At 44.7% G+C, this 26,434-nt stretch overlaps 1 protein-coding gene and 1 pseudogene across 1 annotated transcript; both read right to left on the bottom strand.

Moving 5' to 3' along the window:
- Positions 1-6,311: 6,311 nt before the first annotated feature.
- LOC132086148 (matrix metalloproteinase-14-like) lies at positions 6,312-26,382 on the bottom strand. Its single transcript, XM_059491615.1, has 2 exons — positions 26,279-26,382; positions 6,312-6,533 (listed from the first exon to the last, which is right to left on the bottom strand). The coding sequence occupies exons 1-2, from the start codon at positions 26,351-26,353 to the stop codon at positions 6,312-6,314; spliced, it is 297 nt and encodes a 98-aa protein (XP_059347598.1). The 5' UTR covers positions 26,354-26,382.
- On the bottom strand, positions 8,372-12,177 carry LOC132086115 (NADH-ubiquinone oxidoreductase chain 2-like; annotated as a pseudogene).
- Positions 26,383-26,434: the final 52 nt, after the last annotated feature.

The raw sequence follows: 26,434 nt of genomic DNA, 5'->3' as shown, positions 1-26,434 counted from the left end.
CCCCTGGGCCTGAGGGGCATCCTTTGAACTTGACCAACCACACGACACCTTGCTGGAATGTTAAGCCTGATTGACAGGACTCACTCAGCATGGGGGCAAGGGGGAAGGGAGAGAGGTATAGGCACACCTGGGGAAGTGACCTGGAAGTCTAAAATGGGACATTACAGCACATCACAACAATATAGGTTTTCAACCTAATTGTTTTGGGGTTTTTTTTGTGTGTTGTCTCTCTTTCATGCATACTCATGCACAACACTCTATGGACAAATGTTTAATGTTGGGAATTCTGGAAATTACATGCTGTGTGAAACTGCTTTGGTTTTCAGGTGATATCTAAGAGAAGAAAATAGTTCCTGACCAGAAAAGACTATCTGGGTTTTTTTTTTTTTGGTTTTGGTTTTTTAAGTCAATTCTGCATATTTTGTACTTACAGAAAGTGCTGTCATCATGTACTTCACAGCAGTTCCCATGGAAACTAGAGTAATTTGTTTCGACATCTTATGTGGTGGAAACAAATTTTAGGGCAAAGTGCATTTACAGATTGAATTTTGGGGTGATAAAAAGGCACTAAATTATTTTTTTTAAGAAAAAAAGGCATTAAATTAAAATTTTAAGAGAAAAATAAAATCCGAAGCAACTCCCAGCAAAGCACTTAACCACTGTTTAGAGTTAGCATTTATTACAATTGCCAGACCATTTGAGTTCCTTGTTAGACAATCAAAACTTTATGCTTTCAATTTTTATGTAACCATTTGCTCTATGTAGATAAAGACATACTGGGATTCATGGTTGTGGAGAGGCAAATAGAATACATGAATTACGAAATAATACCTTTCCCCCAACTATTTACTATATTAGCCCTACTCCTTGTATATAATCTGACAGCTTTGCATGTTATTAATATTTTCCAGAAATATTTGCCATGACTTTGTATTTCTTCAGTACTCCAAAGGCACATAGCTAAAGCAAAAACATTTGGCTTGTTAGACAGTAGTTATCGTTCACCATAAAAGTGCAGATGAAGCACAGAACCAAACCTCTTGTAAGAAATATGCATCTTTAAGAAACTGTCACTAGGAAGATCATACAACTTGCATACTATTTACAGAATTGATAACAGCACCTTTTTCTTTATTTCTTCAAATTGTATGCAGATGATGTCTATCTGCCTCACATTTTACAGAACCTTCCCACAGAAAATAGAAGTGCCGGACTGAAAATGGAAATGCAGTAAAAATGTGAAAAGACAAGCTCATAGCAGTGAAGAAAGGGAAAAGACAGGGCTGTTTTTTTTTTTTCATAATCTAGGTGTTTCAATCTCTTTTAGGGTAAAATGTCTCTGTAGCATCCACAATACATGTCTGTTCTACTGTCATTACCCACTCGTAGGGACAAACGGAGGGTGTCTCTGCTTAGCTAACAATGGAGATTGTATGCAGCACACACATGCAATCCTACAGTCCAGGATGCTAAAATGCATCTATGCCTTAGCAACAAACAGCTCCTACTCCCAGATGTCCAATTCCCCCTTCTATCAAGGATTTAACTTTTAGTTCATATCCATGATAATTTCCTTGTGTTTTAAGAGTCAGGCTTGTAAAACAGCAGAGCCAATCTTAGTAATTGAGAATTAAGGATACCCTATGCAAACTCTTTAAAATCTTCATTTCTATGGACTAATTGCATTGAAAAATACAGGAGGTACCGTGGAATTGTATTTTTTTATGAAGGGGGACTTCTAGCTGATTTCCTGGTTCTCATGCATTCCTGTTAGACTGTGTTTGGTTTTTCTCAACCGCTCTTTCATGACCATTGTTTTTTTTTTCTACAGATTCCATCCACTTTGCTACCTAAGGAATATGTGCAAGAATATATACAGAGGCAGCAGATTTCTTTCTTCTTACATGTGTTCTGGAACAGAAGAAATGGTCTCTTAGACCAATGCTTTGGCTATATACTTTTCACAAAATATTGCTACTGCTAATAATGTAAAGGTTCAAGTGCTCTGAGACTACCTTGTAGGTGTAAGGGTACTGATGATCTTACTGATGTTTTTTTTTAAAGCCTTTCGTTTTCTTTACTGGGTACAGAGTACAGTATCCTATTCAAAATAGATACCTTGATGTATCTCAAAATATTGCAAGGTTCTATGAGGTATCAGGCTAGGAATTTTTTATGGTTTCATAGCTGAAAAAAAAAAAGTAGAAAATAACAAATATATGTGGGTATACAGGTTGTAAGAGAATAGTAGATGTTTCTTTAAAAGTCAGTCCCTCTGGTGGAAATGTTTGCTTGGGTGAAAAACTGTTGGCATATTTTTAAGTACTTCAACAGGATTTTCCTCACACTTAAACTCTGTTACAGTAATTTACTCATGCAATTCTTGGGGAGAGGAAGCAATAAAGGCCTTGAAAGGTATTTACTAAATATTCTTCTGCAACAAGAATGATTTATGGCTTGGTCATTGTTATAAATGATCAATCGAAACCCAAATTATCAAAAATGTGAAAAATTTATTTATCTTTTTTTGAGGACCAAAATACAGTCCTCAAAACCACCAGAGCCAAAGAGACAGCGTTGAGCCCGAGATCGGTGCTGGGTGAACCTGGATCCGACCTCTATCGCATCGAATCCCCCCGTTCACGAGAGTCGCTTCTAGCCATGAGGTTTTATACAGTTTATTGTGCCCAAAGCGAAGGAGCCCCGGTTTCTTTTGTAACTCTTCACATTCATAGTTGGTTCTTACACTGTGCAGAGCTGGACAATTGCCGTCTCCTGGCTGATAGCCAGCGTTGATCGGGTTTGGGGAAGTCATGTATTCGTATGTTCCTGGCATCCCCGTCTATCTCGATTGATGTTATCCACAGGGCCATGATCACTCTTAGGCAGTTTCCGATGACTCGAGATACCAGTGATCGTGGTGCTGGGAGCGTCTATTCTTGCACTAAAGTGTTGATCCTTATCTAGCCGTCTCCGGGAATCTCAGGGTTGGAATAGACGTCCGCTCTCAGGCCGTGTGTGTGGTCAGAGACACACGGATTTCACAATCCTTATAAAATACATTCTTTGATAGCATGAATTATTTCTAACATATATTTCACTCATACATCATTTTTTCAGAGGCAGCTGTGTTAACTGATGCGTCTCACCCAGTGCCAGCTGTGTGTTGCTGCCTCCTGCCAGAGGCTGCCGTGCCCTCAGGTCTGCCAGGGCTCTGCTGCTCAGCTCACTCAGCTCTTCCCTACCCCACTGCAGTCAGAATAAGACAGCAGCAGTTCCCTATTGAAGCTGTTTGCACCCCTTATGGCAGGCTTTTACTTGAAAATGCTGAGCAATGCAACTCGAAGGAAATCACTGGCCTTCAACTGGGAGGAGCTTCAAGGAACTGATCAGTTGCGATGGGCAAATGAAACAGGTTTACATAAGACCTCAGAGGTCCCTTTGAGTTTGATTTTCTACAATCAGGCAGTTCTCAGGTGCAGCAAAACAGAAAAGAATTTGAGATTTAGGTTGACAAGTACAGTGCACAAAGAAATTTTTAAAAATTTCTTAGATTTATATTAAATGAATTGTGTAAATTTTCCATATAAGAATAACCTGAAGATAAAGCAGAACATTCTGCAATGATTGAAGATTTCTATAAATAATCATCATGATTGAAAAATCATAATTTTTCCAATGTTTCTGTTGCAGGTAATACATACACAAGGTGGTGTGTGCATGTACATGAATAGGTGCTGATTTCCATGGCAGTGGTCACAATTCTGTGAAATAATATTTATCAACACTTACAAAAAATGAAAAAGTAAAATTACAGTAAATGAAAAAATATACTCCAGTACTCAAGACATAGCTGAAAACTGTGAAACAAATTCTTATTGCTAGAAAAATTGACATTACTTTTTAAGAAAGGGACTTTTTCCTTCTTTCCATTTATATGTAGCATTCTGAACTATCCAGTTTTATTTGGAAATTCATGTAGCTTTTATTTTAACAGATAAAACAAGATAAGCTAAGATATAATAAATTAAGTTTTGATTAATGTATTTAATTAATTAATATTAATGGAGATATTACAACAACTTTGAATGTGAAACTGAAAATTAATCAACATGTTTTTCAAATTATAGCAAAAAACCTTTGCAAACACATTGAGCAACGGGATTAAAATTCAAACCGATTCTGATAATTGGAGAAGTGAACAAAAATTAACCAAAAGAACTTAAATATATAGAAATACAAAGAACTACACCCAGGAGAATCAGATGAATAAATGCAAAACAGAATGCTTGGAAAGTTAGACAAAAATATTTATATTGCAGTGGAGAAGGGCCAAGCAGAGAACAGCACTGCCATGGGAAAGGGATCTTTTTGGATTGTATTAGGAGGATAAAGAACAAGAAGAGAAATTTTCCTGTTCTACTCAGTAGTGTGGAGACCTCTGTCAGAGTATTGCAGCCATGTATGGAAGAGCCTATTCTGAAATATTTCATTATGAACACACAGAAAATCATATAGAGTTTGTGAAATAAGCTCTTTCTCTATTTCTGGATAGATTATCTTTCTTGAATTCCATTGTTCATGAAGAATAAGAAAATTAGTATCCTTGTTAATTCATGCCTTTAATTTCTTTATTATGAATGCTTGGAAATCAAATATGAAACCCCCCTAAGATTGCTACATTTACACTACAAGAATAAAACAAGAAGAAAAACATGAAAACATTTTTTAAATTTTAGAGGCTGTTATAAAAAAACCTCTCTGCTTGAGTAGATAATATTTTTTTAAATTTTTAATTTTGAGATAAAATTTAGGATACAAAAAACATTTCACCTAAAAGGTCAAAGAACGGAAACGAACCAAGGAAAGGGGTTGAAGAATTTCCTTTATAGTTTCAATTGCATATTGATAAGTATCCACCTTAGGCAACCCTAAACCATCTTTGAACAGGAGGCAGGTTGGATGGCCTTTTGAGTTTCTTCATACGCCTCTGTTTTTTGTTTTTTTTTTTTTTTTTCTTTAACTACATGAATCTGATACAAAATGTTAGAGATCTAAACATCTTTCAGATTCCTGCAGGGTCACAAAAATTACCAAAATTTTAATGAGTTTATATGACTAGAACCTCAGAATTGCCCAAGGCTTAGTTGAGGTTATTAAAGACCAAACTACTGTTTAGCTTCAGAAACAAAAATTATAAGTGAGGTTTTCAAGTGGAACCTTAGTAATTTTTGCCTTGAGTGGGGCCTACAAAAGCAAAGAAAATGAAATGAAAAGAAAGTGTAAGGAAACTCTCTTTAAGTTCAAACAGAAAAGACAAGTTTAACATAGATAATGTCTATGTGTTATATAAACCCTTAAAAATGAGTCTAAATTTAGAATTTAAGCATCTGGCAAATAAATCCTGTAAGAAGAACAAAGGAATGCCAAAATATATGCATTTAATGTAAGGCACAATAGATGTGCTATGTACTAGTGCCCTAGAATAACAAAACTATAGTGTCAAGGCAAAACAAAAAACCAGACCATTGACCCAAAATGTCCGTTTTTCACCCCAAAACCCAACATTGACCCCAAACCCAAACTTTTTGCCCCCAAATCGCCATTTTCAAACCCAAAATTTTGTTTTTTTGCCCCAAAACCCAACGACGACCCCAAAACTCAACATCAATGGATCCCATTGACCCAAAATTGCCGTTTTTGAACCCAAAACCCAACAATGACCCCAAATCCCCATTTTTCACCCCAAAATTGCCATTTTCAAACCCAAAATTTCATTTTTTCGCCCCAAAACCCAACAATGACCCCAAAACTCAACATCAATGGATCCCATTGACCCAAAATTGCCGTTTTTGAACCCAAAACCCAACAATGACCCCAAATCCCCATTTTTCACCCCAAAATTGCCATTTTCAAACCCAAAATTTCATTTTTTCGCCCCAAAACCCAACAATGACCCCAAAACTCAACATCAATGGATCCCATTGACCCAAAATTGCCGTTTTTTGCCCCAAAACCCAACCAAGACCCCAAAACTTCACATTTCTTGATCCCACTGACCCAAAATCTCCGTTTTTGCCCCCAAAACCCAACAGTGACCTCAAAACCCTACGATGACCCCAAACCACCATTTTTGAACCCAAACTCACAGTTTTTCGCCCCAAAACCCAACAGTGACCCCAAAACCCAACCATCAACCCAAATTTTGACATTTTTGGATCCTGTTGACCCTGAAACCCAACAACGGCCACAAAACCCAGCCCAAATGACCCAAAATGGCCATTTTTTCGCCCCAAAACCCACCAGTGACCCTAAATCCCCATTTCTCGCCCCCAAACTCCCAATTTTTGCCCCAAAATGGCCATTTTTTGCCCCAGAAGGCACCAGATGGTGGGCGGGTCGGCGGCACCGATGACAGGGATGCCGTGGAATCTCTGCATGGCCGCCGGCGCTGCCGCCAGTGACGCCGGCGCCGGTAGGGGACGGGCCCGGAGGTCACCAGGGGGGAGGTACCCGTACTGCTGCAGCCAGGCCTGGGGTAAAGAACAGGCATTTGGGGGAAATTAGGGCACTTTGGGGGAGTTTGGGGCATTTTTCCTGATTTTTGGGGGATTTTTTGGGATTTTTTTGCGATTTTTTCCAATTTTTTTGGATCTTTTAGGGATTTTTCCCAATTTTTTGGGATCTTTTAGGGATTTTTCCCGATTTTTTGGGAATTTTTTGGGATTTCTTTTCCCGATTTTTTGGGATTTTTTTGCGATTTTTTTGGGGATTTTTCCCAATCTTTTTTTTATTTTCCCCAATTTTTGGGGGATTTTTTTTTTTAGATTTTCTGGGGATTTTCCCCAATTTTTGGGGGACTTTTCCCAATTTTTTGTGGATTTTTCTCATTTTTTGGGGATTTTTTAGGTATTTTTCCCGGATTTTTCCCGATTATTTGGGGATTTTTTGGGATTTTTCCTGATCTTTATAGAATTTTTTAGGGTTTTTTCCTGATTTTTTTAGGATTTTTTTGCAATATTCTGGGATTTTTTAGGGATTTTTCCCGATTTTTTGTGGACTTTTTGGAACTTTCCCCAATTTTTGGGGGATGTTTTTGCGATTTTTTTGGGATTTTTTCCGATTTTTTTGTGGATTTTTCCAATTTTTTTTTTATTCTTCCCGATTTTTTGGGGATTTTTGGGGATTTTTCCATAATTTTGGGGATTGTTTTGGGATTTTTCCCGATTTCTTGGGATCTTTTAGGGATTTTCCCCCATTTTTGGGGATTTTTTTGGAATCTTTTTGGATTTTTCCTGATTTTTTTTGGGATTTTTCCCAATTTTTTTTTATTTTCTAGGAATTTTCCCGATTTTTTGTGGTTTTTTTGTAATTTTTTAGGGATTTTTCCCGACTTTTTGGGGATTTTTCCCAATTTTTTGGGATTTTTAGGTATTTTTCACGAATTTTTGGAGATTTTTGGGAATTTATTTGGGATTTTTTTGCGATTTTTTGGGGATTTTTCTCGATTTTTTTTAGGATTTTTTAGGGATTTTTCCCGATGTTTTGGGGATTTTTCCTGACTTTTTGGGATTTTTTTGCAATTTTCTGGTATTTTTTAGGGATTTTTCCCGATTTTTTGGGGATTTTTTTGCGATTTTCCCTATTTTTTTGGGATTTTTTGAGGGTTTTTCGCAGGCAGAAAATGTTAGTATGAGGATGGGCAGGATAGTGGAGATTGATGATTGGATTTGGATGGGTCATATGGCTGGGGCCATATATATGGATAGTATCATGCTTTCTAGACGTAGTAGGGCTGAAATGAGGTGGGTTCGGTGGCAAGCTAAGCCTGGGCTGCTTAGGGTGAAGGCTGAGTAGAAGCTTAGGTGGAGGTAAGACATGAAGAAAATTATAGGGTTATAGCTATAATTTGTTGAGCCGAAATCAACCGTCTTGGTTAGACTAACTTTCTGTTACTCTGCTCATTCTGGTCCGCCTTGGATTCATTCGTACACTAGTCCTAAAGTAAGGAGGAGAATGACTGTGGAAGTTCCAGTTAGGGTAGTGATGGGAGAGTGTAGTTGGGTGGCTCATGGTAGGGGGAGGAGTAGTGAGATTTCTAAATCGAACAGGAGGAAAAGGATGGCTACTAGGAAAAAGCGGATTGAGAAGGGGAGTCGAGCGGAGCCTAGGGGGTAGAATCCGCATTCGTATGGGGATAGTTTTTCTGAGTTTGGGGTTGTTTGGGCAAGTCAAAAGTTTAGTGCAGTTAGAAGGATGCTCAGGGTTAGTGATAGGGTTAATATGAGTAAGATTATGTTTATTACTCTTCTGTGGGTTTAAACCAGATTTTAAGGATTGGAAGTCGATTGTAATTCATATACTAGAAGAGTAAGATCCTCATCAGTAGATTGAGATATAGAGGAATAATCATACAACGTCTATGAAGTGTCAGTTATCAGGCGGCTGCTTCAAATCCAAAGTGGTGGTTTGATGTGAAGTGGTATTTCATTAGGCGTAGGAGACATACTAGTAGGAATGTAGAGCCAATAATTACGTGTAGCCCGTGGAATCCAGTGGCGACGAAGAATGTTGAGCCATAGACTCCGTCGGCGATGGAGAAGGGTGTTTCATAGTATTCTATGGCTTGTAGGGCAGTAAAGTAGAATCCTGGGAGAACTGTTAGGGATAGGGCTTGGATTGCTTGTTTTCGGTTGGCTTCTGTGATGCTGTGGTGTGCTCATGTGACAGTGACTCATGAGGCTAGTAGGATGGCAGTGTTTTGGAGTGGGACTTCTATGGGGTTGAGTGGTTTCATTCCAATGGGTGGTCATTGACCTCCTAGTTCGGGTGTGGGGGCTAGGCTTGAGTGGAAGAAAGCTCAGAAAAAGCCTAGGAAGAAGAAGGCTTCTGATGTGATGAATAGGGCTATTCCATAGCGAAGTCCCTTTTGTACAGTGGGAGTGTGGTGGCCTTGGAATGTGCTTTCTCGTACAATGTCACGTTATCATTGGAATATAACTAGGGCGGTAGATAGTAAGCTAGGATGAGGAGTCGGGGGGTTGTAGTGGAATCATATTGTTAGTCCTGAGGTAGTTAGGAGAGCAACGGCTGCTCCTAGAATGGGTCAAGGGCTAGGGTCAGCTATGTGGTAAGAGTGTGCTTGGTGTGCCATTGGAGGTTAGATGTTTTCTTGTAGATAGAGGCTTGGCAGTAGTGCGAAGACGTAAGCTTGGATTATTGCTACTGCCAGCTCTATGATGGTTAGTAAGAAGAGGATTAGGAAGGTTAGGAGTGAAACTATTGGTATTGTGGAGAATAGGGCTGTTGTGGCTGTGGAGATGAGTTGAATGAGTAGGTGGCCTGCTGTGAGGTTGGCTGTTAGGCGCACTCCTAGGGCTAATGGGCGGATAAGTAGGCTTGTTGTTTCAATTAGGATAAGGGCTGGGATTAATAGGGTGGGGGTGCCTTCTGGTAGGTGGTGTGCTAGTGGGGCGGAAGGTTGGTTTCGTAGCCCTGTTAGGAGGGTGGCTAGTCATAGGGGAAAGGCTAGGGCTAGGTTTATGGATAGTTGGGTAGTTGGGGTGAAGGTGTAGGGTAGTAGTCCTAGAAGGTTGATGTGTAGGAGGAAGATTATGAGGGATGTTAAGATTAGCGTCCATTTGTGCCCTTTTTTGTCTATGGGTATTATTAGTTGTTTTGTAAACAGGTTAATGAATCACAGTTGGAGAGTTGAGAGTCTATTGGTGATTCATCGGTTGTCTAGGGATGGTAGTAGGAGGGCTGGAAATGTTATTGAGATGAGGATAAGTGGGATTCCTAGGAAGAATGGGCTTGAGAATTGGTCAAAGAAGCTTACGTTCATGGTCAGGTTCAGGGGGTAGTACTTGGGGCGATGGGTGGTTTGTTGGAAGGGGGGTTTATTGTTACGAATGAGAGAAGTTTGGGCTGGATGACTAGGGAAAAGGTTAGTCATGAAGTGAGCATGATAAAAAATCAGGGGCTAGGGTTTAGTTGAGGCATACCATTAAGGAGGGGGGGGTCCCTCTTTCTTTAGCTTAAAAGGCTAATGCTGATTCATAGCTTCTTAATGATTCAGATGATATTAGGGAGGATCAGCTTTCAAAGTTAGTGAGTGGGGTAGATTCTACAACAATTGGTATAAAGCTGTGGTTGGCTTCGCAGATTTCTGAGCATTGTCCGTAGAAGACACCTGCTCGGGAGGCAAAGAGGGAGGTTTGGTTGAGGCGTCCTGGGATTGCATCAGTTTTTACACCTAGGCTGGGGACAGCTCATGAGTGAAGGACGTCGTCGGCAGTGACGATGACTCGGACAGTGGAGCTTATGGGGATGACAACACGGTGGTCGACTTCTAGTAGGTGGAAGTGTCCTAGGGGTAGGTCTGATGTTGGGATTATGTAGGAGTCGAATGTTAAATCTTTAAGGTCGGTGTATTGGTAGGTTCAGTATCATTGGTGGCCGATGGCTTTTAGGGTCAGGTCAGGTTCATTGATTTCGTCTATCATGTGGAGGATTTGTAGGGATGGGAGGGCGAGCATGACTAGAACTATGGCGGGGAGAATTGTTCAGACAAGTTCGATTACTTGTGCGTTGACTGTGTTTGATGACAGTTTTTCTGTGAGTGTGTGAGTTAGTAGATAGAGGACCAGACTGCAGATTGCTAGTGCAACCATTAGGGCGTGGTCGTGGAATCCTATTAGTTCTTCTATGATAGGTGAGGAGGCGTCTTGAAAATTAAATTGTGAGTGGTTGGCCATATTTGGGTGGAGATGTGCTGGGTTTTCACCTGCAATTTAGTCTTGACAAGGCTATGGAATTATTTTACTAACATCTCTTTATGAGAAAGAAGCATAAGTGGTTTATGCGGTTGGCTTGAAACCAACATATGGGTGTTCGACTCCTTCCTTTCTTGGACTTGGACAAAGGCAGGTTCTTCGAAAGTATGGAATGGGGGTGGGCAGCCATGGATTCATTCAACATTGGTGCTTGTTAGTTCTGGCTGTAGGACTTTACGTTTTGATGCAAAGGCTTCTCAGATGATGAACGCTAGCACGATTACGGCTGTTAAGGAGATGAGCGATCCTACTGAGGAGATGGTGTTTCATAGTGTGTAACCATCTGGGTAATCTGAGTATTGTCGTGGCATGCGGGCTAGGCCTAGGAAATGCTGGGAGAACAAAGTCAGATTTACACCTACGAACATCACACCAAAATGTGTTTTAGCTCATGTTGAATGAAGTGTGTACCCAGTGAATAGGGGTTATCAGTGGGTGAAGCCTGCCAGGATTGCAAATACTGCTCCTATGGATAGTACGCAGTGGAAGTGGGCTACTACATAGTAGGTGTCGTGTAGGGCGATGTCTAGTGAGGAGTTTGCTACGACGATTCCTGTTAGTCCTCCAATGGTAAACAGGAAGATGAAGCCTAGGGTTCATAGCATTGGTGGGTCTCACTTGATTGTGCCTCCATGGAGTGTGGCTAGTCAGCTGAATACTTTAATTCCGGTTGGGATAGCAATGATTATAGTGGCGGATTATTATGGTATATAGGTAGAAGTTGAGAAGAGTGAGTTTGGGGTTGTAGATGATGATAATCGCTATTCAACCTAAGTGGGAAATAGAAGAAAAGGCCAAGATTTTTCGGATTTGTGTTTGGTTAAGGCCTATTCATCCTCCAAGGGCTGCTGAGAGGATGGCTAGGGTGGTTAAGAGTGTGGGGTTGAGTGAGGGGGAAGTTATGTAGTGTGATTGGGGGAAGTTTTATGAGGGTGGATAGGAGGAGGCCGGTAGTGAGAGGGGAGCCTTGGAGTACTTCTGGGAATCAGAAGTGGAATGGCACTAGTCCTAATTTTATTGCTACTGCGGAAGTTAGAATTAGGCAGGATATTGGGTGAGTAAGTTGGGTGATGTCCCACTGTCCGGTGTATCACGCATTAGTTATGCTAGAGAATAAGACTAGGGCAGAAGCAGCTGCTTGGGTGAGGAAATATTTAGTGGCAGCTTCGATGGCTCGTGGGTGATGGGATTTTGAAATTAGTGGGAGGATAGCAAGTGTATTAATTTCGAGGCCTATTCAGGCTATGATTCAGTGGTTGCTTGAGATGGTGATAGTTGTTCCTAGGAGTAGGCTGGTGATGAAGATTAAGTTTGCTTGGGGGTTCATTAGCAGGGGAAGGGGTTAAACCATCATTTTCGGGGTATGGGCCCGATAGCTTGTTTAGCTGACCCTACTAGAAAGTAATATAATGGGAGTATGGAGGGTTTTGATCCCTCTAGTGTAGGTTCGATTCCTGCTTTTCTAAGTATTAGGAAATGAGAGGGCTGGTATACCTCCATACTCACTTTATCATAGTGATCCTTAGTATTCAGGCACATTTCCGGTAGGGTCTTATATAGGGAGGTAGGCCCGGGTAGCAAATTGGTATGCTGGTGTGTCAGAGGCATAGGGTTAATGTGAGTGGCAGGAAGATTTTTCGTAGTAGGTGTATTAATTGGTCATATCGAAATCATGGGTAGGAAGTGCGGATTCATAGGAATCCTGCTGATAGGAGCGGGACTTTTGTAGCTAGGATGACTGGGAACAGTTCTTGGGGAGGATTGAGAAAGCTTGGGTTAAAGAATAGAATTGTGGTTAGTATGTTCATGAATATAATATTGGCGTATTCGGCTAGGAAAAAGAGTGCAAAGGGGCCTGCTGCATATTCTATGTTGAACCCAGATACTAGTTCAGACTCTCCTTCTTTCAGATCAAAGGGGGCGCGGTTGGTTTCAGTGAGTGTAGATGTATCATATTATGGCAAGGGGTCAGCAGGAGAAGATGAGGTATAGGGGTTCTTGAGTGGTTGCGAGGGTGTTGAGGGTATAGTTGCCGCTGAGGAGAATGATGGAGAGGAGGTTAATAGCCAAGGTGACTTCATAGGAGATTGTTTGAGCTACTGCTCGTAATGCTCCAATTAGAGCATATTTAGAGTTGGAAGCTCAGCCTGACCATGAGATGGAGTATACTGCTAGGCTTGATATGGCCAGTAGGAAGAGTAGGCCTAAGTTAAGGTCTGCTAAGGAGAATGGGAGGGGTAGTGGGGTTCAGATAGAGATTGCTAAGAGTAAGGCTAGTATTGGGGTTGCGATGAATAGGGCTGGGGAGCATGTTGATGGTTGGATAGGCTCTTTAATGAATAGTTTCACACCATCTGCTAGGGGTTGGAGGAGTCCAAAAGGGCCAACAACGTTTGGGCCTTTTCGGCCTTGCATATAGCTTAAGATTTTGCGCTCTACTAGTGTAAGGAAGGCTACTGCGATTAGGATGGGGAGGGCATAGGAGAGGGCTATGATGAGGTTGATTAAGAGGGGGTAGTTGGTCATTTGGGGTGGTTTAGGTTAAGCTAGGGAGAGGATTTGAACCTCTGAGTTAAAGGACTTAAGCCTTTTGCATTTTCCGAGCTCTGCCACGCTAGCTGGTCCTTTTCTTGGACGTGATGTGGTGCAATAGCCTTTTGTAATTTAATTGGTTTCATTACTTAAGGTGAAGGCTTGCTTGTGGTATTGGCCTCACTTTTCCTATCCTTTCGTACTGGGAAGAGTTCATCATAGATAGAAACCGACCTGGATTGCTCCAGTCTGAACTCAGATCACGTAGGACTGTTAATCGTTGAACAAACAAACCCTTAGTAGCGGCTGCACCACTACGATGTCCTGATCCAACATTGAGGTCGTAAACCTCCTCGTCGATACGGACTCTCGGAGGACATTGCGCTGTTATCCCCGGGGTAGCTTGGTCCATCGATCAACTGTATTGGGTCTGGATGCTATTAGCACGTTGAGGGATTGCTCTTAGTCTAGAGGTGTGGTCTAATTTTTGGAGGTTTTGTTTTGCTCCAAGGTCGCCCCAACCAAAAAACGCAGACCAGAATCTTATGTGTCAGTGAACCCAGTAGGTGAGTATGTGTTTTAAGGTGGTTGCTGGTTTTGAAGTTCCACAGGGTCTTCTTGTCTTACAGGTTTATCCCTGCTTTTGTACAGGGAGATCAATTTCACTGATTGCCGGTAAGAGACAGTTAAGACCTCGTTTAGCCATTCATACTAGTCTCGATTTGTGGGACAATTGATTCCGCTACCTTTGCACGGTTAGGATACCGTGGCTGTTGAACATGAGTCACCGGGCAGGCATCACCTTCAAAACTTGTTTTGGATTTGCTGAAGGCTATGCTTTTGGTAAACAGTCGGGCCTTGACGGGTTTGCCTAGTTCCTTTTACAGGTTTTAATCTTTCTTAATGGACGCTCCTCTGTCAGGTTAACAAGATACTTAATACTGTGCTTGTTTGATTTGTCGTATATTGGCATCTTGTTCATAATGTACAGATGTAAGCTTGCGTCGTAGAGGGAGGACCCTGGTTACTCATTCTAGCATTGTTTCTCCTATTTGAATATAGGTCAGCCTGTTAATGGGGAGGGAGTCATTGGGTTCTTATATTTTTGTAATGTAGAGCTTTAACGCACTCTTTGTTGATGGCTGCTTGAGGGCCCACAATGCAGTTGGAAAGGTTATTATTTATCCGCTCGTAGAGATTGTATTCTTTTTTAAAGGAGCTGTACCTCCTTTAAATAGCTCTTAATTCGCTTCATTAGGGTTTGTGGATTTTCCTTGGAGAAGAATTAAGAGTGGACTTAGATTCATTTCACAGGCAAGCAACTATCAGCCAGCTTGATTGGCTTTTCACCTCTACTGACAAGTCATCTCACTCTTTTGCCACAGAGACGGGTTCGCTCAATAATAGCTGCTCATAAGTAGCTCGCTTGGGTTTTGGGATGGCAAACTTAAATTCATTTTGCTTGGTTTTACTTGCTAGACCATGATGCAAAAGGTACAAGGGTTGATCTTTGCTGTTTATAGCTTAGTTTTCATTATTATTTCATCTTTCCCTTACGGTACGTGGTCTCTATCACGCCAATGGTGTCTTTTCTATCACCTATACTAGGACTAGTAAATGCTTTAGTTAGATGTGGGGGGAGTAGCTTTGTTATTCCAGATCATGTCAATTGGGCTAGAGTTTGGCATCACGACAATCTGGTGTTAGCAGACATTTTTCAGGTGTAAGTTCAATGCTTTTGTTTAAGCTATGCCTTGGTAGCCTAAGTGCACCTTCTGGTCCACTTCCCTTGTTACGACTTACCTCATCTTTGGCTGAGTAGCTTATTAGTTTGGGGGGGGGGGGGAAATTTTGGGAATTTTTGGGATTTTTTGGGATTTTTCCCAATTGTTTTAGGATTTTTTAGGGATTTTTCCAGGATTTTTTCTCAATATTTTGGGATCTTTTTGGGATTTTTCCCGATTTTTTTGCAATATTTTTTGCAATATTTTTTGCAATATTTTTTGCAATTTTTTTTGCAATTTTTTTGCTATTTTGGATGTATCCCGATTTTTTTGAGATTTTTCAGGATTTTTTTTGCGATTTTCCCGATTTTTTGGGGATTTTTTTGGGATTTTTTTTGGGTTTTTTTGTGTTTTTTTTTGTTGTTTTTTTTTTTTTTGCGATTTTTTTTAGGGATTTTTCCCAATTTTTTTGCGATTTTTTGCGTTTTTTTCCTGATTTAAGATTTTTTTGCAATTTTCTGGGATTTTTAGGGGTAGTTCTCGATTTTTTTGGGATTTTTTCCGGACTTTTTTGGGGATTTTTGGGATTTTTTCTGTGATTTTTCCTGATATTTTTTTTTTTTATTCTTTACAATTTTTTTTTTTTTGTTGCCAATTTTTGGGGATTTTTCCCGATTTTTTGTTTGGATTTTTTTTTTTTTTTTGCGATGTTTTAGGGGATTTTTCCCGAATTTTGGGGATTTTTTAAGGAATTTTTCCTGATTTTTGGGGGTTTTTTTGCCTCTTTTTGGTGGGTTTTTTCGTTGGTTTTCTTTTGAGTTTTGGAAATTTTTCTGGGGCTAATTTTGGGGAATTTTGGGGATTTTTTCTGATTTTTTGGGGATTTTTTAGGGTTTCTTTTGCATTTTTTTGGTGTTTTTTTTTAGTTTTGGAAATTTCTGGGGTGACTCCTTTTATTTTTGGACTTCTGGGGATTTTTTATATTTTTCTGGATTTTTTAAAGTATTTCTTGATTTTTTTTTTTCAGCATGTTTTGAGGTTTTTACCCATTTTTGGAGTATCTTTTGGGTGGGTTTTTAAGATTTTGGGAATTTTGGGGAGTTTTCCCTTTTTTCCTGATTTTTTTGTGGAATTTTTTGGGGCTTTTTTGAGGAGTTTGGGGTGGTTTTTTTGCATTTTTTGACCTTTTTTTGGCTTTTTTTTTTTTTTTTTTCATTTTTCCCAATTTTTTGAGCCTTTTTTGGGTATTTTTTTTTTTCATTTTTGGGGCTTCTTGAATTCTGGAGATTTTTTTCAAGTTGTTTTTGGGGATTCTTGGAGAGTTTGGGATTTTTTGAGGATTTTTTGTTTTTTTCACCTTTATTTGAGTCTTTCTTGCATAATTCTGGGCTTTTTTACCTTTTTTTTCAGATTTTTTTACCATTTCTGGAGCCTTTTTGGGGGGTTTTGGGTCAATTTTGGGCTTTTTTGGGGCAATTTCTGTTGAATTTTGGGGCTCCTGAATAAAAATTTGGGGATCCTGGATGAAATTTTGGGGGATTTTGGGTGAATTTTGGGTCATTTTGGGGCAATTTTGGGGCTTATGGATCAAATTTGGGGTTCTCAGGTGGAATTTTGGGGATCCTGGGTGAATTTTGGGCTTTTTTGGGTCAATTTTGGGGCTTTTTGCTCAAATTTGGGGTTCCCAGGTGGAATTTAGGGGGTTTTGTGTGGTAGTCAGGGAGAGGCGCTGCGGAAGATTGTCGCGATGTTACGGAAAGGCAGGACCCTCTGTTTCCCGTAGATAAGACCCTCAGTTACTCATAGATAAGAAACTAACAATATGAATGTGGCCCCACTAACAATAGGAATGTTGCCCCACTGAAGTCAGCAACTTTCTACTCCCTACCCAGTACTTTTCCATTCCCTACTAACCATAGGTAAGAAGGACAAACCCCTTTTTGACGTAGAGACCCCTTAGACTATAAGACCCCATGGGAAGAAGTAATAAACGCCTTTTGACCGTCCATCATATTGATGTCTGCGTGTGTCATTGGCCCGAACGGCCCTGGAGAGTGGGCCGTTGAGCTGTTCCTCAGAACCAGGTCGCCTGCCTTGATATAGAAGGCAACATTTTGGTGCCGGTACCCGGGAAAGCGGCTTGCGCCCGGCGAACGGGGATTCTCCTGGAAAGAGGACGGCGGCTGTGGCAGCAGGTCTGACCACAGCGGGGGGGGACGCCCCCCGGACCAGCGTGGACAATGGAATCCACAGCGAAGGTCGTAAGTCAGGCTCATGAGCAATGGGGAATTAAAGGTGAGCTCAGGAACTCTAATCTTGCTATTGCAAGGCTCCTAGAGCTGGGGACGATCGAACGTCCGGTAAATATATTATATTCGGAAGCGCGGGAGAAGTGCACTGCCGCCTCAGCAGAGGACTCTAAGTCCGCAGGCAGTGGTAAAAACCTCAAAGCGTGGGGGAAAGTAGAAGAGGCCCTACGCAAGACGTTAGAAGAACAGGAGACGTGGGAAGCCGCGCATATACGTTTATTAGCTACACCAAAGCCGGGGGTGGGGGCCGCGATGCAGACCGCCTCTGAGAGCGATCGGATTGAAGGCGAGAATATGCGGGGGCCGGGCGCGTTCCACCCCTTCCCGAGCCCGAGTCCAGACCCCCCAGAGCCCCCAGGAGACCCCCTGGAACCCCCAGGGGACCCCCCGACCTTCCCGCGGAGCCCGCCGGGTCCCAGCCCCCCCGCGGAACCGTCCGGAAAATCCGCGGTTTCTCTATCCGTCTCTTCCCCGCCGGCCGCCGGTCCGGCGCAAGAAGCAGAGCAGCGCGCGCGATGCTTCTGGCAGGGACTCGTGGAGGAGGTGCAGAACAAGGCCGGATTGTCGGACCCCGCCGGGATCGGTAAAAACTCGCCCCCGCCATGTGTGTTTAAAAATGGCGCCGAACCACATGGCGAGGGCGGAAGGGAGGAGGCGGGGGGCGGAAATGGAGTCAGCCTGCTTAACAACGCATGCGCAGGCGAGCGGGGAGACGGGGCGGCCCCCGCGGTAGAGTGCAAAACCAATCAGAGCACTCTATTCAAATTAGGTCCTTATAGGGTAAGGACCTCCCCTGGCAGGAGGCGGGGGGACCCCAGGGGGAGGGAGCAGCACCACCCCCGAAGGGAGGAGCGAGGTCAAAGCCGAACAAAACGGCACGGAGCGCCGGAAGTGTACCGGCAGTCAGCTTCCGCCTCAGAGTCAAGTAACAGCAGCTCAGACAGCTCGGAAGAGCCGACCGAGTCCGGCTGGAATTCGGAAACCGAGAGAGCAGAATTAATGTGGTTTCGAGTGAAACCGAATAAAGCTTTAAACAATATCGGGAAACAATCGCAACACAAACTCACCGATTGGGGAAAAATAAAAGCAGCCTGTGGGGACCGGGCACCGGCAGCCTCCATGCACGCTTTCCCGGGGGGGGTTGCCGGAGCGCGGGGGAACCAACAAAGGGCATATACCCCAGTTAACCCAAAAGAAGCCAAAGCGATTTCAGAAATAGGGATCAACTCAGCTGTAGTACCCACTCTCGAGGACGACCTTTCTAGCAATAACGATCTGCTCACTTTTGATATTACGCAAATAAGCCGCATGCATTTTCATGGGGCGGGGCGGATTGTATTTAAGCAGGAATGGCAGGATGACTGCGTTAGCCCAGGCTTCCGGGGAAGGGCAGCAACTCAGCGAGCTGTCCCCAGCCGGCACAGCTTTCCCTGGAAGCACCCTCACTCCAAGCATCCCGGCACCGGGGAAACGGGACGTCCTTTCCATGCTCGGATTTCGGATTACAAATTTATCCTGAGGACCACTGCCGTACACCCTCCGCTGCCAATCAAATTGACTTGGAAATCATCAGACCCTGTATGGGTTGAGCAGGGGCCCCTGACAGAGCCTCGAATGGCAGCCTTGCTGGAACTGGTCGACCGCAAACTGCAAAAGGGTCACATAGAGCCCTCCATCAGCCCACAGAACACCCCTGTATTTGTGATCCCCAAAAGGTCCGGAGAAGGCTATCGCCTCGTCCACGACCTGAGAGAGGTGATCAAGACGATCCGAGCCCTGGTTCCAGTCCAGACGCTGCTACCCGCGAACTCAGCCATTCCCACAGGGCAGCCGTGCGCAGTACTGGATATCGAGGACAGTTTCTTTTCAATACCCCTGCACCCTGAGGACAGAGAACGATTCGCCTTTTCCGTGGCATTTCGAAACGGCGAGCGGCCCAACCTTCGCTTCCAATGGAGAGTGCTTCCACAAGGCCTGGTCGACAGCCCGACCATATACCAGATCACCGTGGACAAAGCACTGATGCCAGTCCGACACTCCAATCCCACCGCAACCATCATCCAGTACATGGACGACATCCTGGTCGCAGCACCATCGACAAGCCAAAGTAGATCACCTGGTGTCCACAATCACAGAGACCCTTCAGGCCAACGGCTTCGAGATCGCGAGCGCAAAGATCAAGAGAGGACCCTGCGTGACCTTCCTGGGAGTAGGGATCACAAGCTCCTACGTGACACCCCCCGAGATGAAGGTCAACCGAGAAGTCGAGACGCTCCACGACGTGCAACGCCTGGTGGGATCGCTGCAGTGGCTTTGCAACATTGTCCTGATTCCTCCCGAGGTCATGGACCCTCTGTACGACCTCCTGAAAGGAAAGAACCCCTGGGATCCCAAGGAGCTGACGCCGCAAGCAACGAGCTCCCTCGACTTCATCGAAAGCCAGATGTCCACTGGCACACTTGCCAGGTGGAACCCAGCCATGCCACTGGACCTGTACGTCCACTTTACACCGAAGGGGGGAGTGGGAGCACTTGGCTCAAGGACTCGCTGAAAAGGCCCGACCGATCCAATGGGTGGTCCTCGGAAGACGCACTTGTGCATTCTCCCCAGGAATCGAATGCATCGCTAGCCTCATCATGAAAGGCAGGAGACTCGCCTTGAAACACCTAGGGACAGAGCCGACAAGCATCCACCTTCCGTTTCGCAAGCAGCCGACCTCGGAGTCGGCCACAATATCGGAGTATCTGGCCCTTGCTCTCTCCGGCTTCGGAGGAGAAATCTCCTATTCCGCCAGACCACCCTGGACTCAGCTGCTGACCGTAGTCGACATGGACATGCCGCCAAAGGTCAAGGACAGACCGCAGCCAGGACCAACGGTCTTCACAGACGCTTCCTCCATGACTTCAACCGCAGCAGCAGTGTGGCAGGCAGGAGAGCAATGGCACTGCGTCAAAGCGTGTGACCCCACACTGTCAGTGCAACAACTGGAGGCAGCAGCAGTGGTTTTGGCGTGCGGACTCTTCCAAGACAAACACCTCAACATTGTAACAGACTCTATATTCGTGGCAAGGCTCTGCCTAGCCATGGCAGGACCAGGAGTGTCAACATCAGCAGCAGCCCTAATGCTGGAAGAAGCGCTCTCCTCGCGACAGGGCACCGTGTCAGTCATCCACATCAACAGCCATGACCCAGTCAAAGGTTACTTCCAGATTGGCAATGACAAAGCGGACGCCGCAGTGAAAGGCGTTTGGACCCTGCAAAGAGCTCGTCAACTGCACGAGTCGCTCCACATCGGAGCCAAAGCACTGGCGAAGAGATGCGGAATCTCGACGGCGGACGCAAAACATGTGGTAGCCACCTGCCCTTATTGCCAGAAGTCACCCCTTTGGACCTGCGGGGTCAACCCGAGAGGTCTCAAGCCCTCAGAAATCTGGCAGTCAGACTTCACCTTATGTCAACTGCTGAAGCCCCGAGCATGGCTTGCAGTGACAGTGGACACTTATAGCGGAACGATCATAGCCACACAGCACCCCAAAACTAACTCCAAAGCCACAATTCAGCACTGGCTGACAGCCATGGCTTGGCTTGGTATCCCCAAGCAGATCAAAACGGACAACGGCTCCAATTTCACCTCCAAACAAGTACAGGCATTCGCCTCGAAATGGGGCATCACGTTAGTGCAAGGCATCCCATATAACAGTACCGGGCAGGCCATAGTTGAGAGAGCAAACCAAACCCTGAAAACCAAGATAGAAGTGTTGGCAAAAGCAGAGGGCTTTGCCAATGCCATTCCCCCAGGAGATCAGGCACGTATGCTGGCAACCGCTTTGCTGGCACTGGCACTGAATCAATTCCCTAGGGGAGATGAAACAAACAGTCCCGTCCAAAAACACTGGGCCAACCGAGCGCTAGAAGAGGGCCCACAGGTGGTAATCAGAAACGAGCTAGGCGAGTGGGAATGGGGTTGGAAGCTGATGCTCACGGCGCGAGGGTACGCGGCTGTCAAAAAGGACGGCAAAATCAGGTGGTGTCCACTTAAGTCGATTAAACCGGACCTTCATAGCGAGCAGAATGAGACTGACGAGAATTGCGAGTCTTTGTTTACAGGACCTGCTCGTGGGACGTGCTCGTGACGCGCACATCCCGGTTCCAGACGAAAGTGACAGACCACCAAGCCGTCAGGCAGCACCCGAGAGACCCGCACGGGTGAGACCCAAGCACCAAGGGTGCTTCTGTGTGATTTTGCTGTTGGGGCTTGTCGCCAGAGGGCAAGCCAGCCCAGACCACTACCCCCATCGGCCCTTCAGGTGGGTCATGCGACACCTTAGTAGTGGCAAAGCACTCAGAGAAATCACCACACCAAACACCCCATCCTTCGGGCTCCGCATCACCGACCGGTTTCCAGGACAGCCAAGGGTAAACCCTTATTCCCCACACGTCACACACTCGTACCTATCCTACTGGTGCCCAGCTTCAAACCCTGGGAAAAGCTACTGCAATCACCCAGGGTGGGGATATTGTGGGCACTGGGGCTGCGAAACCATAGTTACAGATGCCAGACCGTCGGGGCCTGGGTGGGATCCACAAGAGCCTGACAAATTCTTACAGTTCACCTGGGCACCCAGCGGCTGCAAAACACCCTTCTTCTTTCACGAAAACTTCCATCGAAACCAACATAAAATCCCTGGATTTCGGGCATGCACTGATTACAACATGACGGTCTTGCAGCCAGATCACCCTAGCTGGGCCACAGGCAAGATGTGGACAGTAGTCCTTCAAGGGTCAAAAGAGAGGGCGAACGTGCAAATTATCAGGCTCCAGCCGTCGGCACCCCGAGCGGTCGGACCCAACAAAGCGATTAAAAGCGTGCCGAAAGGGAGAAATGTAACCTACCACAAAACCTTACCCACAGGAGTCAGCAATGTCCCGACCGGTCAAGCGGAAACCTTTCAGATGAGCCGCTTAACCAAGTCAGACTCAGACCCAATCCTTCGTATGTTAGAAGCTACCTTTGTATCCCTGAACGAATCCAACCCTAACCTAACCGAATCCTGCTGGCTTTGTTACGCTGTCAAACCCCCCTTTTACGAAGGAGTCGCTCTAAACACTCCCTTCAGTTACTCCTCAGCCGACGCCCCTCACCAGTGCAGATGGGATACCCCTCGCAAGGGAATCACCCTGAGTCAAGTCACAGGCCGAGGCAGATGCTTTGGCAATGCAACCCTAGCTAAGCGGAAAGGGGACGTCTGCACCAAAATTGTCAAGCCTAACAGGAAAAACAATAAGTGGGCAGTCCCATCCACATCGAGGATGTGGGTTTGCCAGCGATCCAGAGTGAGTCCTTGTGTGTTCCTTCCCAAATTCAATGACTCTAACGACTTCTGTGTCCAAGTTCTGATTGTTTCTAGGGTCCTGTACCACTCAGACGAAGAAATGTACCATCTTCTTGAGGGACCCAGCCGGATCCACAAAAGAGAAATAATGACAGGTATAACTATCGCAATGCTGCTTGGCCTGGGAGCAGCAGGAACGGCCACGGGTGTCTCAGCCCTAGCGACCCAGCACCAAGGACTGTCACAGCTGCAACAGACGATCGACGAGGACCTGCAGAGGATCGAGAAATCCATCTCCTTCCTAGAGAAGTCGGTCTCCTCACTCTCAGAAGAGGTCTTGCAGAACAGGTGAGGCCTGGACCTCCTGTTCGTGCAGCAAGGGGGCCTGTGTGCCGCCTTGAAAGGGTTTCTATGCAGACCACACGGGAGTCGTGAGAGACTCCATGGCAGAACTCCGGAACCGACTGGCTCAGAGGCAGAAAGACAGGGAAGCCCAACAGGGCTGGTACGAGTCCTGGTTCAATCAATCACCATGGCTAACCACTCTGATTTCTGCCCTGATAGGTCCATTGGCGATGCTGTTTCTAACAGTCACCTTCGGACCATGCCTGCTGAACAAGCTGGTCTCGTTCTTCCAGAGCCGCCTGGAACAGACCAGCATCCTGTTTGTAGGGCGACGACAATTGCTGTGAATTCAACCAGGGAATTCAACCAAGGAACACTGCCAGTCACAAGATTTTCTAAACTTGTCTGGCAAAAGCTTACTCAGGTTTCCCAAAATCCCTTTCCCTTGTCAAGCTACAACCTTATACCTCATTTCAGTACCTACATACATGACTACCTCATTCATTTGTGAAAAGGGGGGGGGAGATGTGGTAGTCAGGGAGAGGCGCTGCGGAAGATCTCGCGATGTCACGGAAAGGCAGGACCCTCTGTTTCCCGTAAATAAGACCCTCAGTTACTCATAGATAAGAAACTAACAATATGAATGTGGCCCCACTAACAATAGGAATGTTGCCCCACTCAAGTCAGCAACTTTCTACTCCCTACCCAGTACTTTTCCATTCCCTACTAACCATAGATAAGAAGGACAAACCCCTTTTTGACGTAGAGACCCCTTAGACTATAAGACCCCATGGGAAGAAGTAATAAACGCCTTTTGACCGTCCATCATATTGATGTCTGCGTGTGTCATTGGCCCGAACGGCCCTGGAGAGTGGGCTGTCGAGCTGTACCTCAGAACCAGGTCGCCTGCCTTGATATAGAAGGCAACAGGTTTTGGGTGAATTTTGGGCTCTTTTGTGGCAATTTTGGGGCTCCCAAATCCAGTTTGGGGTCCCCCCCCATCCCCACCCGCATTTTGGGACTTTTTGGGATTTTTGGGGATTTTTTTCTTTTTTTTCCGCGATTTTTTGGGGGGGAATTTTGGGTGTGGCCGCCCCTCCCCCCCTTTCCCAAAATATTTTTTATTTTTTAGCGAAATTTGAGCGAAAAAGCCACGAATTTGAACGGAAAATTTGGGGTGGGGGAGGGGAAGCGGCGGCCGTGTCTCGCCCCTCCCCCACCCGCGCGGGATTTTGGGGGATTTTTTGGGGAAAAACCGCGGAAAAAAGGGGAAAAAAGTGAAAAAAAAAAAAGCGGGAAAAAGGGGGGGGGAAACGCGGCAAAAAACAACAGGAAAAAAAGCAGGAAAAAAAGCAGGAAAAAAGCGGGAAAAAGGGGGAAAAAGTTGAAAAAAAAGGGCGAAAAGGGGAGAAAAAGGGGAAAAAAGGGGGAAAAAAAGCGGCAAAAAGGGGAAAAAAAAAGTGGAAAAAATGGGGAAAAGCAGAAAAAAAGAGGGGGGAAAGAAAAGCGGAAAAAAGGGGTAAAAAAAGGGGGGAAAAAGCAGGGAAAAAACGGAAAAAAGGAAAAAACCCGAAAAAACAACAACAAAAAAAAAGGGTGGGGGAGGGGCGAAAGGGAGATGTGGTGGGGGGGGAGGGGACAGGAATTGGGGATTTTGACCCAAAATCTGGGGTCTGGAGTGGAATTTTGGGGGGGTTTGAGGTGAAATTTGGGGATTTGAATCCGAATTTCGGGGGTCCCAGATTGAAATTTGGGGATTTCGACCCAAAAATTTGGGGGTTTGACCCAAAATTTGGGTTCCCGAGCTGAAATTTGGGGATTCTGGAGAGAAATTTGGGGATTTCAACCCAAAATTTGGGGATTTGACCCAAAATTTGGGTTCCCGAGCCGAAATTTGGGGATTCTAGAGAGAAATTTGGGGATTTCAACCCAAAATTTGGGGTTTCTGCTCCCAAATTTGAAGATTTTAACCCAAAGTTTGAGGATTTTATCCCAAATTTTGGGGGGCCCGAGCCGAAATTTGGGGTGAAACTGGCGGATTTTGGGGGTTTTGGGTCAAAACGTTGGGATTTTGGGGCTTTGATTTGGGTAAAAATTCCGGATTTGGGGTTTTTTGGGGTAAAATTGGAAGAATTTGGGGGGTTTTGGGTAAAAATTCCGGATTTGGGGTTTTAGGGGGGAAACTTTGTGATTTTGGGGTGATTTTGGGTGAAAATCGCCGGATTTGGGTTTTTTTTGGGTTAAACTCAGTAGAATTTGGGGGTTTTTAGGATTAAAATTGTGGATTTGGGGTTAAAATCGATGGATTTGGGGGTTTTTTGAGTTAAAATTGCCCAATTTTGGTTTTGGCCTTAATGCCCCAGATTTTTTGGCATTTTTTAAGGTTAAAATTGCGGATTTTGGGATAAATCCGCCGGATTTGGGGGTTTTTTAGGGTAAAAGTTTGTTAATTTTGGGGGTTTTGGGGCAAACCCGCCAAATTTTCAGCGATTTTTGGGTTAAAACCGCCGTGTTTGGGTTTTTTTGGGTTAAAATCGCCGAATTTTGGGGTGTTTTTGGACCTAAACTCATCGGATTTTCCGGGTTTTGTTTGGATAAAAATTCCGGATTTTGGGGCAAAATCGCCGGATTTGGAAGTTTTGGCATAAAAGCGCCAAAGCTTGGGGGAAAACCGCCCGATTTTGTCGTTTTTTAGGCTGAAACTGCCGGAATTTGAGGATTTTTTTAGGGGAAAAGTGCCGGATTTTCAGGGGTTTTACGGTAAAAATTCCCGATTTGGGGAGTTTTGGGGTAAACCCGCCGGATTTGGGGTTTTTTTGGGGGGAAAAATCTCAATTTTTGGATTTTTTGGGGTAGACCCACCGCATTCGGGACTTTTAGGATAAAACCGCCGGATTTGGATTTTTTGGGGTTTAAATCACCGGATTTTGGGGTTTTTTTGGCGCAGAACCGCTGATTTTTGGGGTTTCTTGGGGTAAACCCACTGGATTTTCTTTTTTTTTTTTCCCCAAAAACTCCGGATTTGGGAGTTTTGGGGTAAAACCGCGGGATTTTGGGATAAACACCCAGATTTTGGCGTTTTTTGGGACAGGATTTTGGGTTTTTTGGGGGGTAAAACCGCCATATTTGGGGGAGGGGGTTGGCTAAAATTGCCGAATTTTCGCTGTTTTTTTTTGGTGGGGGGGTCCCAGGGTTCTCACCTCGGGCGAGAAGCGGGGCTGGGGGGCGGCGGGGGGGGCCAGGACCCCCCAAAAAATCAGGAGCCCCACGAGCATCTCCGGGAGCGGCCGCTGCTGATTGGGGCTGGGGGCGGGGGGGAAAAATTCCCAACAAAAAACCAGGAAGGGGGAGGGGCC

This window comes from Ammospiza nelsoni, chromosome W (assembly GCF_027579445.1).
Source record: "Ammospiza nelsoni isolate bAmmNel1 chromosome W, bAmmNel1.pri, whole genome shotgun sequence".
Taxonomy (NCBI): domain Eukaryota; kingdom Metazoa; phylum Chordata; class Aves; order Passeriformes; family Passerellidae; genus Ammospiza; species Ammospiza nelsoni.
Note: the sequence above shows the minus strand (reverse complement) of the source record. Positions and strands in the feature narration are given on the sequence as shown.

Bases quoted from the DNA above. Each gene is read 5' to 3' on its own strand.
- LOC132086148 (XM_059491615.1), bottom strand. From the start codon at position 26,353: ATGCTCGTGGGGCTCCTGATTTTTTGGGGGGTCCTGGCCCCCCCCGCC. The intron at 6,534-26,278 runs GTGAGAACCCTG...TCTTTACCCCAG, and splicing joins AGCCCCGCTTCTCGCCCGAG to GCCTGGCTGCAGCAGTACGG.